Source organism: Cucumis sativus, chromosome 7 (genome assembly GCF_000004075.3).
Source record: "Cucumis sativus cultivar 9930 chromosome 7, Cucumber_9930_V3, whole genome shotgun sequence".
Taxonomy (NCBI): domain Eukaryota; kingdom Viridiplantae; phylum Streptophyta; class Magnoliopsida; order Cucurbitales; family Cucurbitaceae; genus Cucumis; species Cucumis sativus.
In genome coordinates this window covers 14979842-14994077 of record NC_026661.2, presented here as the reverse complement: position 1 = coordinate 14994077, position 14236 = coordinate 14979842, and the positions used below count along the sequence as shown (strand labels likewise).

General features: G+C 32.8%; 3 protein-coding genes across 7 annotated transcripts; 2 read left to right on the top strand and 1 right to left on the bottom strand.

Moving 5' to 3' along the window:
• Positions 1-2112: 2112 nt before the first annotated feature.
• Positions 2113-6540, top strand: LOC116405258 (S-protein homolog 3-like). Its single transcript, XM_031889228.1, has 2 exons — positions 2113-2504; positions 6483-6540. Exons 1-2 carry the CDS (start codon positions 2113-2115, stop codon positions 6538-6540), a joined length of 450 nt encoding a protein of 149 aa, XP_031745088.1.
• A 931-nt stretch (positions 6541-7471) lies between these two features.
• Positions 7472-8024, top strand: LOC116404948 (S-protein homolog 1-like). Its single transcript, XM_031888334.1, has one exon. The coding sequence runs from the start codon at positions 7472-7474 to the stop codon at positions 7946-7948; it is 477 nt and encodes a 158-aa protein (XP_031744194.1). The 3' UTR covers positions 7949-8024.
• Positions 8025-9921: 1897 nt separating this feature from the next.
• Positions 9922-14017, bottom strand: LOC101206441 (transcription factor PIF1). Of its 5 annotated transcripts, none has more exons than XR_004218336.1 (10): positions 13611-14017; positions 13406-13529; positions 12520-13291; positions 12142-12240; positions 11959-12024; positions 11815-11880; positions 11103-11507; positions 10954-11032; positions 10671-10815; positions 9922-10577 (listed from the first exon to the last, which is right to left on the bottom strand). XR_004218336.1 is itself a non-coding variant. In XM_011660862.2 (9 exons), exons 2-9 carry the CDS (start codon positions 13510-13512, stop codon positions 10811-10813), a joined length of 1599 nt encoding a protein of 532 aa, XP_011659164.1. In that variant the 5' UTR covers positions 13513-13529; positions 13611-14017; the 3' UTR covers positions 10597-10810. The 5 variants fall into 5 exon arrangements, 1 of the variants encoding a protein (XP_011659164.1); XR_970067.2 differs by having other exon boundaries at positions 10688-10815; XR_970068.2 differs by having other exon boundaries at positions 9922-10567; positions 10688-10815.
• Positions 14018-14236: the final 219 nt, after the last annotated feature.

Genomic DNA, 14236 nt, shown 5'->3' with positions numbered 1-14236 from the left:
TAAATTACAATCATGTGGAGATGGACATTGCAGATGGAAAGCAGATCCTTGAGGAATATCTAATTTTAATGTTAAGGAATATGTGTACTAATTGCTATATTTGTGGCAACATTGATGAACAGTCTCACAAGTTAATAATTAATAAAGTCGAACGTCAAAGTGAGCTAGGCTCAATATTATCAGCACAACTTTGATCTTTTGTGGTTGGAGGTTCAAATTCTCTATTCCCTATTTATTGTACTAAGAAAATAATTAATAAGGATGAACACGTTGTGATATGAATTATTATTATATTATTGTTCAAGAAATAAAGAGTCTGATAATTTAAAAAGACATAATTAGATGTTAGGGTACACTTAACTCGTGGAATCTTGCACATGGTCAGTTTTCATAGTTTTCACGTGTCAACATCCTTTTCTTTTACCTCCTAATCTCAAACTTACCCTAAATACCCACACTACAAGAAAAGTAGTCTACGACGACAGTTATTTACTGTCGCAAACAAAATTCACGGCAGTTATTTTCAGTTATAGAAGCGGGAGTCATGGAAAGTCCTTCCATGACAGTTTCCAAAAATTGTCGCAATAAGTTATTTGATCATAACATAAAATCAATTTCGTTAATCACCATTCTACAACATTAAATAACTGTTTTGATCAGGATAAAAATTCTTCTAATCATGTTACGTTCTTCTAACTTTGAATCTACTTTAAGATATTCAGTTTTTTTTTTTCTCATCAAAACTAAAAATAACTTGAAAACCTCCATCCCAAAGTACCCTTCTTCTTGTTCTTCTTCTTTCACCATAATATGCAATGGAGAAAATGCAAAAGAAAAATTTGAAAAACAGAGAAAGTTAGGTGACAATCACAGATAAATAAATTATACATATGTATATACAAAAGTAGGAGAGTTTATATAATATGGTATAAAGGAAAGTGTTATTATATGATTACCAATGGACGATTATTACATCATAGTTATAGTCACATTGATAAATGATATCAAAGTAAAGTCCCTTATATATATTTTTATGATTAACTTTCATAAATATAACAAACTGTAAAAATATTTATCGTCCGTATAATAAGATGAAAAAATCCATGAAACTGACAATTTTTTTTAAAAAATTCAGGTTTGCCCTTCCTTATCATTGTCTTTCTTTTCTTCTTTTCTGCGATTTTTTTATTTTTCTCTTCTCCTACTTTTTTCTTTCCATCGTTCTTTTATCTTCTTATACAATATTTTTAAATATTTTCGTTTGCCCTTTCTTTCCATATTCTTTTTTTTTTGCAATTTTTCTTTTCCTTTTCATCATCTTTTTCTCTTCTTCTACAATTTTCTTTTTTAAAAAAATTCAAACTCATATTTGGTTCAAGATCGTGAAAAAAATCATTGAAATGTTAGATTGTCAAAAGTAAATGATCGTGTACAAAGAATAGTCAAATCTAAACGATTGTGTTACAAATATAAACGATCATGTTCTTGCACATGATCAATAAGTTAATATATCACCATAATTTGTTTATAGAAAAACATACACTTTGCTAAAAAAAAGAAAAAAAAAAAGAGAAAAGTAAAGAAAAGAAAAGAAAAGATTGATGAATGAAATTATATAATTAAAGTTCATTGATGGATTGAGAGGTCTCTCCAATAAAAGATAAAATGCTCACAAACAACACAATTTATGAATGGTCATACGTTTTCATGAGTTTAATTTTGTGTGAAGATTGAGTTTAAAGCATTAAAAATAAATTAGTGAATTTACGTTTTGACATTTTTATGTGTGAAAGGATCAGTTTATTATTGTTACATAGTCAATAACGACCACTTATGTGGAGAGTTCATAATTTTGCAATGAAGTTAAAAATTGTAAAATTGAAAAAAAGAAAAAGTTTCTCTATATCCACTATTATATATACATAATATATACATATTTCTCAAAATGGCGTAGATCGAAAGACATATGTACAAATAAGAAAGCTAATTTACTTATTTTCCTTTATTAGGAAAGACTCACCCGTCAATTAACTTCTCGTCTGTTTAAAGAAAGAAATACTAATATATATGTGTGTGAAACTAATTTTATCAAATTCATACTCAGTCGAAGCAATGGGCATCCGCAAGAGCTACATTATATTGCTTGTAATATCCATTGCTTTGAGCGCAGAACTAACACAAGTGAGCAGTGCTTTGTTCGAGAAATTTTACGTTCACATCATCAATGGCTTCGATAACGCGACAATAGGAGCTCATTGTAGGTCGAAAGATGATGATCTCGGCAACCAATTCATCCCGGTAAATGCAGAGTTCCACTGGAATTTTCGAACTAATTTCTTGGGGACAACACTATTCTATTGTCATGTTTGGTGGATTGGCGGACACATTACGTACAAGGCGTATTGGCATGAGAATGACTTTGAGCTATCTAGGTGCGGAGATGGACATTGCAGATGGAAAGCAGACCCTCAAGGAGTTTCTAGTTACTTTGTTGACCAAAAAAGGTATTCGTTAACTTATCTATGGCAACATTGAAGAAAATCCTCATACTTGGATTAGAATTATCATTCCTGAAGCCTCTTCAATATATATAAATAATTAATATGGACAACACACATTGTAATGAAAAACTAATATAGAAATAAAGGCTTTAATTTATTGTCTTGAGTAAGTACTAAATCTTTATTGCAAAACATGTCTTTCAAGATGGTGGAGTTATCTTTAAACTCCATATTGTTGAGTTACAAGCTTTTTTAGAACCAAGCATTGGTTTGAATTCGAAGGCTTTGATACGAATTGTTATCTCAAAATTAATTGTGGATGAGTAGATTGTGATGGGTTTAGGGCCCAAAATATTTTCACTTTTGGCCGAGGGTAATAAGAAATAATGTCTAAATTATACAGAATGTTAGAGAATGACGAATATTGGACTACGTGTCTGCATAATGGATCTTGGACAAAAATGGGTGTAAAGCAATGAATTTTTATATACTGTTCTTTCAATATCATACAAACTTTAGTTTGAATTGATTTAGACACTTTAATTTCACTTTTACACAACTTTAATCTGTAAACTTTATTACTATGTAACTGTTTAGTGATTTTTGTACTTTTAAAACTTGTAACAATTTATTTTTTAGGGTAGAAATTAGTGTGAAATTTTAATGCAACCTCTTGCATAAATAAATCAAAAAAATAATTGGAGTTTCAATAATAATGAGACCCAAGTAATATTTAGGTGTGGGTTTCAAGATGGACTTTGTACACCTCCCTTTTCATCACTCACATAAATAATATCGTAAGACTATACATCATATTTTATAAAATACAAAGGTTATGTGATAAAACAATAAAATTTTGACATCAAAATTTGATCATTTTGATTTTAGTGTACTTTAGAACCAAATTATTACAAATTTTAAAATACAAAGACTAAATATTTATATACTAAAGTTGGGGGACTAAATCTATAAAAATTTAAAATACAATGACTAAATCAATCGAAACCAAAATTTAGTAACTAAATTGATACTTTCTATAAAAGTTTAGTATGAAAAGTCAATTTTGTTCTAAATATTATTTTTTAAATTTATAGAAGCCATAAATTGTAGAAATATTGTTTTAAATGATAAAATTATTGAAAATATTTATGAATATTGCAAAAGTGAACTTTAGCTAGATGGTAAATATTTTCAACAATTTTGGTATAATCGAACAAATATGCAAAACTTGTTTTACGGTACATCTTATATCAAATGGATATCTCAGTTAGGGTTGAGGGGGGATTGGTTGGTTGGTGTGGAAGGATAATTAAAAATGTAAAAGAGTAAAATGCAAGAAAGTAAAGATAGAAATGCACTTAATGGAGATGTCTCTAGCTATTTAGCGGAATGGAATCACTTAAAGAAACTTAGATCATCGAACTATCTATTTTAATTTTCATTTAAAGTACTCTTTGCCTATGCCTAACCATTGACTCAAACTTCAACCAATGGTATGAAGTACCTAATTAGAAAACATGAAAAGTCGAACCCACACTACATAGTCATCTAACAGCTACAAGTTTGAGGGAGATGCTCGGATGAGCCCTCAACTATCATTGTCTCGTTGAACACTTGATGTGGTTTCTCTATAGGTTGATAGGGCAAACTATGATACATTATAGAGAATGAGCTACAAAGCCTAACTAACATACTGCTTCTTTTGGGATAATTCCACGATTATATGTCACACATCACAAATATGTCTCAGCATTCAAATCTTGAACATGTTATTGATTTTGATTGTCAATTAAAGATATAAACCATGTCCTTCCTAAATATAAAACTCATATTGAAATCCATTAAACAAAAGTATATACATCATAAGATCACAAATCTCCATAAATTACAAAGGTTTCTAAAAACCCCTAAACTAGGAATTAAATAAAAAGAATCTTACATTTCTCATGGAGAATGAAAGACGAGAATCTCACATCTACTCAATTAATTACAATGAAAACACTCAAAGAGAATGTGGGGGAGGAAAAGAGAACAAAAAGAGTACTTTTTCGGTAGAATTAGAACATAAATTTTTTTGGGCTATTAAAATGTGCAACTATGTCTCGAAGAAGCTGACAAGAATACATTGTTACAACTTAGTGAGTTAGAAGAACATGGACTTGACTCTTATGAGAACTCTAAGATCTATAAAAAGAAAACCAAACTTTACCATGACAAATAGCTTCTTAAAAAAGAGTTCAAAGTAGGGGACAATTTTTAGTTTTCAAGCTATGCTCCTTATTTTTTGTCAGATGAGGCAATATACGAGTCGTTATTTCAATTGAATAAAAGAATACAAAAAAATTTCAAATTTTTTACATTTTTCATTGCTTTAACTCTTGTTAAAACACCTTGTTTTTACATGTCTTGATAGGATTTTCAAAAAGTTTCAAAAGATTTAACTAGGACCTCACACACCTCCAAATTTAGAGGTTAGCAATGTCCTCCTTGAGGAGACTGAAAGATAAGATTATTCGCAGAAAAGTCTTACAAAAGTGGTGTTAGGTAAAACTTGATTGCCTAATAAACTACATAAATGTTTCCTAAGAAAGTTTCCTTAACAAGTTAGACCACTGAATGACAAATGAAACTTTATTTTTCATAGTTTATTTCACTAAAGTTATCAACGAAGGTCGAAGAAAAATTAAAGGACTAAAATGCGGGGAGCCAAATTTGCAACAAGAAAAACTAAACGTATAAGACTTGTGTCAAAATATGTACTTGTATTGTAAAGAACATTATTACGAGGAAATATAATTTACATAAGAATAAAATAAATTGAAATTTACAAAAGAATTAAGTATACAAAAGTACAAAAACTGTACATTCCCCTTTAAGATTGCGACGATGGGGTGGAGGTTGTTGTGGAGGTGGTTCTGTTGGTGGTTGTGGTTGAGGTGGTAATGGAGGTTGTTGATGCCTCCTTGCTCTAACCGTTAGGTCAAAACACGCTAGGGGTTGTACTAAGTTCAATAAAACCTAAGGCATTGGGATTGTTGTACACACTAGCAGATGTTGAAATCTTTACAAAGAAGTAAGTTGTGTATCACATTTGTCTACCATAACCTTAACTAAGCGAACTAAAAGCTTTCCTTGACAACGCTCAATAATTAATTAAAGAACAACGAAGAAAGTCAGAGTTGCATGAGCAACGAATGGAAGAAAGTACCTAATGAATGGAAGAAAATGCTAGACAAATTAAAGAAAATACTTGACAAATGGAAGAAATGAAGAAGAAAGAACTAATTCAGACACAGAGAAGATCTTGATTCCATTGCGGTACGTATTTTTTAACTTTTAAAGTTCTTTAAATTCTTATCGATGATATATATCTAAATTTACTTTCATGTCATTGAAGGTTGGGAGCCTTAAGGAAACTAGCGTTCGCGAAGATTAGGAGAATTAGTTTTTAGTTTTTATTTTTCGTGTAATTTATGAACCCTACAGATGTGTACCTTTTGAATATTGGATTTAATTTTAATATAAATACAATTTAGTGTTTTAATAATTTTTTATTAATTTTACATTAGTTTTTCAAACTGCTTGAATTTAAATTGAACGAGAACCAAATAGATTACAAAAGAAATTAAGGTAATAATAATTTTAAAGAATATATTATAAAAAAAATTCCCAACGCCACGTTGGGTAAATGTCCACTGATGCAGCGTCGATGGTTCCCTATTGCCGACATAAAGGACGACGTCAGCAATACTCTACTGTTGACACACTGATTGGACGTCGAAAGTACTCTTTGGTGGACGTTTTAAATCAACAGGCAAAGCATGTATCACAAGAAAGTCATCGCTGACGTTGTCCCGTGTGCGCATCAGTCTTGCCTCCCTTAACGCATTACTGTCGACTCTATTTCCAACGTTGCTTACTACGTCGGTCGAGCATTTCCCAACGTGTTTTGTTATTTATTTTGACGCCTCTATGCTTCAGGATATCTCCTAATTCTTGGAAGGTGAAGACTACCTATGTGTTTGACGAGATGACTTGAGAGGTGAGCAGGTATATGTTGGGCGGTCAAGGCTACGCAAGCAAAGCTTGATTGCGAGAAGGCATGTGGTTATAGAGGTTACTAGGCAAGGCCGTTGATGAGGTTAAGCGTTTAAGGACACACGGGAAAGGCTATAGAAATTAGTTGGGGCATCTTGACAAGGCTAGGCGTTTTGGACAAGCTACGTGACAAACTAATGGCAATCTGTTTAAAGTTAATTCAAGTGTCTTGAGCCATTCCATGTTTTTATTTCTATTCCTTTTTTTTTTTTTTTTTTTGAAACTGTTTGATATTATATTTATATATAAACCATAAAACTAATTGCTACCCCACATATTATTAGGGTTGATTATGAAGTAATTATTCATAGTTTTATGAACTTTTGTATGTTACAAACTTTTATAAGATTATATAATTTATGATACATATTTCCGATAACATATTACAATGTTTTCTTTTTAAACATTCTACTATTTACTTAATATAATTTTAAATTTTAAATTTCAAAATCTAGATATACATTACTTCTTAGAATTCACATTGTAGGTTTGGATGATATAACAAAAAATGTTTTCAGAAACATATATAATGCAAATTAAATAAATCTTTATACATATAAGACAATAATTTGAATTGTGAAGTAAAGAGACTCGTACCCAAATCAGAACAAAGGTCTTATTCCCATGTCTTGTAATATAAATTTAATAATAATATAATAAATGGTATAGAATCAACTTTATAGATATGTTCATGAAATAAAAGCATTAGTGCATTCATCTTAATTATTATACCATGCACATGCTTAACATTCAATGACGAATCACAAATATGTTTCTCATATTATCACCAATTCATCACTATAAAAACACAACAAAGTTGAAGAAAACGTGGAACAATCAAATACACCAAAAGAACCAAAAGAGAAGGAAAAATGTCCAATATCCATCACTCTTCCAAATACAAAATTATTTATTCACTTCTTCTTGTCCTTTCACAGACCTTAACTCTTCCATCGCTGTGTTTAGAGACCAAAGACAATGTCTTCCCTGCCTTCATCAGATGGCATGTGACCGTCATTAATCGCTTAAACGCCTCCAAAGGAATGTTGGTTCATTGTCGGTCACAAGACGATGATCTCGGCCTCCAAACCCTCCCACCAACAGCTAATATCACGTGGAGTTTTGAGGCCAATTTCTTCCACTCCACACTTTTTTGGTGCCGCCTTCAAAAAGGTGGTGGCGGTGGACACGGCAGCGTTAGGGCAGCATTTAAGGTGTTTTGGCACGATGTGCGACTGTTTGATAAGTGTGGTTGGAAAAACTGCATTTGGATGGCTAAAGATGATGGCATTTATATCAGAAACTTTGCTAAGGAGATTGATCAACTTTCTTATACATGGGAAGGTTGAATAAATGTTTAAATCACTAATGTTTTCTTTTTCCGTATATTAAATTGGTGTTTATTTGTTATTTGTTGTAACCATCCAAAAAAAATTTCTTTTTTCTTCGATTTTAAAACTTTTTTATGGTTAACTGCAAATTTTGCCTTCGTTTTTAGTCTATCTATGTACAGTTAAAATTTAATGATCTATGTTAAATAGTCTTTTACATTGGGTTAGTGTTTACTAGGAAAATTTTATTAAACTATAGAATCTATTGAATTAGATTGTATCCCATATTAAATTTTAATAATTTCTAGAAACTAATCTTTAAACACATGCATGCACGTGACTCTATTACTTTCTTAAATGAATGTAAGAAAATATGAAGTCGATGAAAAAATCACATGTAACAAAATTCAACAAATTTAATTTTTAAAAATACAAAAGATGCATCATTTAAAAAAAAAAAGTATAAAGATACACATTACTATTTAATGTTATCATTAAAGTTATTTGATAATGAATTTATTGAAGAAAAAAAGTTTATTAAAAGGTCATCGAACATGAGAGTGAAAAATTGAGAGAATTAAAAGTGATTTTATGTTAATGTTTTAATGTATTAGTATTCTATAAGATATAATGCATTAAAAGACCATTTTTCAATCCAGAATTATAATAAAACTTTGTTTTATTTTATTTTTTTTGTTGCAAAACGTGTTACTCTCATTTTTAAAATATAACATTTTTTTAAAAGTTTATATCATTTCTTATTAGGAAGAAGATTGTACTCATTAAAGAAAACGTGAAAACATCTATTCGAAGGACAAAAATGTGATGTTTATTTAATTTTAAGAATTGAGTAGTCTCGTTAAATTATTGAAATTTTCAAACTTTTCAAATTCTAAAATTTATTATAATTTATTGTAAAATCAAAAATTTGTTATATGACCTTTTACTAAATACTTGGTAAAACTACCCAACTTCTAAAACTTTTAAATCTCAAATAATTTGAATTTAAATTTTTTATTATTTTTAATAAATTTCTTAGGAAAAAAACGGAAAAACTACTTTCATATTTCTACCTTTACACATTGTATTACCAACTCTAATTAACAATTAGATTCCAATAAATGTTACATAGTTCAAACACAATAACAATAAAAGTGTATTAGTCACAGTTCACCATTTTATTAATAAAATAACTCTAATAAAAGAAATTAACTAAATGAAAAAAAACACGAAAAAATAATGTATTATTTTAGAATAATGTTGAAGATTCTCTATTGTTAAATTCTAAAAGAAATCTTCATGGTTACATGACTCAAACATATCTCATGAAAAAAGAAAGATTTAGACAAAAGGCATCAATTGAATAAGAAATTTCACAAATGTCCTAATGTAAAAATTATTTTCTTAAATAGGAAAAATAATATTTTATGGACAATTCTAACATTTCAATAATTATTAATTAGATATTACGATTATTAATTAGATATTTTATTCATAATATTATTTGAAATATTTTCTTATTGAAAATGATTTGAATTTAATATGAATTCCATACTTGAACGTGAATAATTATTATGATAATAAATTTTAAGTATCTTTTCAATTAACTATATAATATTACAAACTCGTAAAAAATGGATATAAAAACAATAAAATAATAATAATTAAAAAACCTAAAAACAGTCCAACTCAACCCTAAAAGTCAATCACAATAATAAAAAACACAACAAATCCAACTCTGCACTACAAACAGTATACTCAAATTCCTAGCAATCCATATTATGAATAGCAAACTCTACCTTAATCAGATTTTGAGGAAACTTAATTACATTCTAACCATTCAAATTGTTCTATAATCTTTCACCTAAATCACTAGATAGGTGGTGAAGAAGAAGAAGAAAAATACCAATTTCTTCAACCGTGGGAAATTATTGAAAAAGTTGAGACAATACATGTGTGAACTTGTAATTTTAAAAAGTATACAAACAATATCATTGGAATAATAGAAAAGTTATGCATTTTATATTGAATAAGAGGAATGTCACCTTCAATGGTTCCATACCAAAAACTATTCCCCCCACCACCCTAAAAAGAAAAAGAAAATGAAAAAAAAAAAAAATTACTATACCAAAAATGCCCCTAGTTCACATTCTCATCTACCAAGGAAAAATGAATTTTTTCTCATCTTTACAGTGAATTTGCTGATCTTCCACTTTCATATAACCTTGAAAGTTCAGTGGAAAAAGCACAGAAGTAAAATCAAAACAAAATATCTATGGAGATCTCTCCATGGATGATTGAGAATTTATATTCCAAGTGCAAGTTGAGATGGGTATGAAACAAGTTTTATTATGATGAAGGAAAAAGAATCTTGAGCAACTTTGTGAAGTGAAGAATATATAATATATCATGCAGTAGAAACCATGGTCCAGGAAAAAAACATGGAAATGGCTCTGAAGTTGGAGTTTGGAATACTTTGATGCCTCCCAATGACGATGAGGATCACGACAACCATAATTGACCACATCAAGTTGAATCTAGCAGCATCATCAGCCCGGACCTGACCCCGATGAAATGCAACACAATAGTTTTGTGTAAAAGCAACGGTTTCCCCGTGACCATCTGTAACTCTACTTTCTATCACAATCTAACAGAACCACAAGTCAGGAAAAGGACGATGATGGCATGAAAGATATATAGTAAGATCAAAAACATAAAAGGGGTGTAGATTTATATTTACAGGGACGTGGTCGTTACATGTTATTTGTGATATATATTGTATTAGCAAGCAGCAGGCGTGCATGTTTGAAGCTTTCGACGCTCTAATATGCACCAAAACTTCCCCTCCAAGTGTGTTTCTTGAGTCCATTCATTCAAATATTAACCTACAATATGGGAAAGCCGTGTAAATGACAATTCGGTCAGGATTCATATAACAACAGTGAAACAGCTAATCTATGAACGAAGTATCATACAACCAATGAATATCTTGAAGTTCCAAAAAGATGTAGGAAGAAGTTTACCTGATTGATGATTGTCACGGTTTTCGGGGCCCCTGCTAGTACATGGTCTGCTCGTATTCAGTTGAACCGGGTGCTGATTCTGTAAAAGGTTAATAACGATCTTGTCAGTTCCAAATAACTTCAGAAACATACTGAAAAAATATATATACCTGTAGAGCTTGTGTCATATGAAACTGCATCTGGGTCGAGCTAAGAAACTGTTGATAAGAATCAGGAAACCCCAAGACTGAAGGTGGGGTTGTATTTTGTGTTCCAACTGAGTTAGCCATCGGATCTGGTTGATTATTCATTGCTTGAGCTCGGGATGGATCGTTACCAGGAACAGGAGGCATTGCAAAGGGGGGGAGAGGGAATCTCGGGCCTAAATGAGCTGCTGCTGTGGCTCCAGCTTGCATTGGCAAGTTTGAACCAGCCAGGAGATTATGAAATTGCATCATTGGTCTGTTCATGCCCATTTCCATTCCCATGCCCATTCCCATCCCCATTGGAGGTGGCAAGTATTGCTGAACACCCGGAAACATCATCGGCATCATTCCACATCCCATCGACATCATCTGGGTTATAAGAAGTCAGTGCAAGAGTTGTCAAGATGTATCAGCTTATCATGCTCATGTGCTAAACATTGACAACAATACTTCTACAAATGTGCCCTGTTCTTTACATACGTATATGCAGAGAATTCAAAACGAATATCTACCAATCCGAGATGTTTTTTGTCACGGGATCATATGCAGCAGACAGAATCGAAGAAAATACATTTTAAACCATTTCAAATGTTTCAAATAGAAGAAGTTTTTTATTCATACATTTCCTTCTACCACAATTCAGTTTAGACAATCATTAACTTAATTGAAATTCTACCTGCACTTGCAACTGAAGTGTCTTCAAGTACTCGATCGCTTCATCCAACATCGAAGCCTTGTCAGTCTGTGAATCAGTGAAGGAACTCAACTAAGAAAGAGACAGACATTCAACTCAAAGTCACATGAAAGCCAAAAAATGTACCTTGTTACATCGAGGGATGAGTTCCTGTAAAGCCTTCATTTTCTCGTTTATCCGATCACGACGTCTCTACAAGTACATTTGCAATTTCACTTCACATTCAAGAGGCAAATAACACCACCAGAAAAAGAAATACGGGCTTGGTTACAAGCACATAATAAGGTATTAATAAATTCAATCACACACCCTCTCCGAGAGGTTGTGAACCTCAGCAGCACGAGATCGCTTAGTTGATGTCGACCCCCGCAATTGTTTCTTTGGATCAGCAGATTCGTATTCAACATCCTAATGGAAAAGAACATAAGTAAACGACCCAAGAATTGAAAGAAGAGGAAAAGGAAAACAAATCTGTGCTTTCTCAAAACAATATAGTCAGCAATCATACGCAAATCTTCCAGTGACCACTGTTCAACAGCTCATTTCAAACAGTTTGATTTGAAACAGTTTTTATTCCTTCAACGTCACATGCGACAGTCAATTTTGGTTAAAATATACATTTGATCCATAAGTTTAGGAAATTTTAAAACAAAATCAACTAAATTGTTGCATGTTAAAGTTCATTACCTCGCTTTGACACTCGGTATCGTCGAGAGCTCTTCCTTTCCGCTTCCGGTCATCCACAGCTAGCTTCGGGCAAGCAGGTTCGGCGCTGGCACTAGAGCCACCGGGGGAAGAAGTGACAGTCATTTCACAAGTCATCATTTCTTTCTCTCCTATGCCGTCGCCACCTACCGATGCACCTCTGACTCCATCGCTGCCGCGAGCAATCTCATACCGCACACCGCCGCCATTAACCACCTCTACCAGCTTCCTCCTTGCCATCTCCGAAGCCCTAGATTCCGGCCCCACAGACGGCGTGTCGCAAGAATCAACCACCGTCGATTCCCTGACCATGACCTTTGAATTAGATGGCTCAGATTCAACCGTTGCCTTGTTCCTAGAGAACTGCACAGAAGTCTGCACTTCAGGCCTCCGACAGGGCGGAATCGGCGGCCGCGGCGTGAGAGTGAGCGTCGCCGTCGCTGAAGGTCGAATGTCTGGTTGAGGATTGGCGCAAAGAGGAGCAGTGATGGCAGGGAAAAGAAGGTCGGAGCAGAAGTTATGATCCTCAACGAGAGGATAATTGAGCCAAGAGGCCATTTCATCTTCTTGCATAAAAAGTTCATGATGCTCCTCCAATTGAGTGGACGGCCGGATCTCTCTCGTCGCCGCCTGTTCTTGCGGAATCGAAACGTCGAATTTAGACGGCGGAGATTTACGAAACGACCTCTGGTTCTGGCTATGCGTCACCACTTGGCCGTTCTGCCATAGCAGCTCCATGACGTCGTCATCCGGCCTACGAATTTGAAGCTCTCAGTCCACACAACAAATTTAAAAAAAAAAAAAAAAAAAAAAAAAAAAACAGATGAGATTTCCACAAGAAAAGGCTTGAAGTTCAAACAAAGCTTACAAAGACGATTTTCTCGGCCTGGTTAAACTAGAGAATGTTGGGAGAGAGAAATCGTCGGCCATTTCAAAATCAGGAACACAGTGGTTCATCCTCAATCTTCCGATCATTAATTACCTGGTGAAAACTAAAAACACAGAAGTTTGAAACTTCAATCGACTGAGAAGAAAGCGAATCAAGAACAAAAGTAGAAGAAAGAAGCACTGACAGATAAAACATGAATCCGCCATGGAGGGGCACCATAAAATTAAGAGATTGGATGATATGGGAAAGCAAAGTGGTTGGCAGAAGTATGGTTCAAAGGGAGCAGAACAATGGCGTCTGTGAAAAACAGGAAAAACAATTGTGGGGTGTAGAAATGGAATCTTAAGATAAGTAGTTTTTGGGGAGATGGATAATGATTGGTTGAGATTGAGAAAGAAGAGGGGAAAGGGGAAGGCGGCTGGTCGTCCTTAAGGAGCAGCAGTGGCGGAACTGGAAAGACAGAGATAAGGAAGGAGTTTGCTTTGTAAAAAATGGGAAAAAAAAGGGGGGGGAGGGAGTGAAGAAGAAGAAGAAGACGAAATGGGATTTTGACGCCATGTTTCTCTATCCAATGCCATCCCTCTTTCCCGATGTTTTCCTTTTTTTTTTTTTTTTTTTTTTCTTTTTTTCTTTTTTTCTTTTTTTCTTTTTTCAGTTCAATATTATGGTGTGGACATTAGAACAACATCTCTTGCCATTTGATCAACACATCTATACTTTACTCTTTTAGGTCATTGGGTTGTGTTCTTAATTTTGATTTTTAACCTTTTCTTTTAAGTTCATGTATTTTTGTACTTTTATGTCCTCAAA

Bases quoted from the DNA above. Each gene is read 5' to 3' on its own strand.
- LOC116405258 (XM_031889228.1), top strand. From the start codon at position 2,113: ATGGGCATCCGCAAGAGCTACATTATATTGCTTGTAATATCCATTGCT. The intron at 2,505-6,482 runs GTATTCGTTAAC...TCTATGCTTCAG, and splicing joins TACTTTGTTGACCAAAAAAG to GATATCTCCTAATTCTTGGA.
- LOC116404948 (XM_031888334.1), top strand. From the start codon at position 7,472: ATGTCCAATATCCATCACTCTTCCAAATACAAAATTATTTATTCACTT.
- LOC101206441 (XM_011660862.2), bottom strand. From the start codon at position 13,512: ATGATCGGAAGATTGAGGATGAACCACTGTGTTCCTGATTTTGAAATG. The intron at 13,292-13,405 runs GTAAGCTTTGTT...TCAAATTCGTAG, and splicing joins AGGCCGAGAAAATCGTCTTT to GCCGGATGACGACGTCATGG. The intron at 12,241-12,519 runs GTAATGAACTTT...CTTTTCCATTAG, and splicing joins ATACCGAGTGTCAAAGCGAG to GATGTTGAATACGAATCTGC.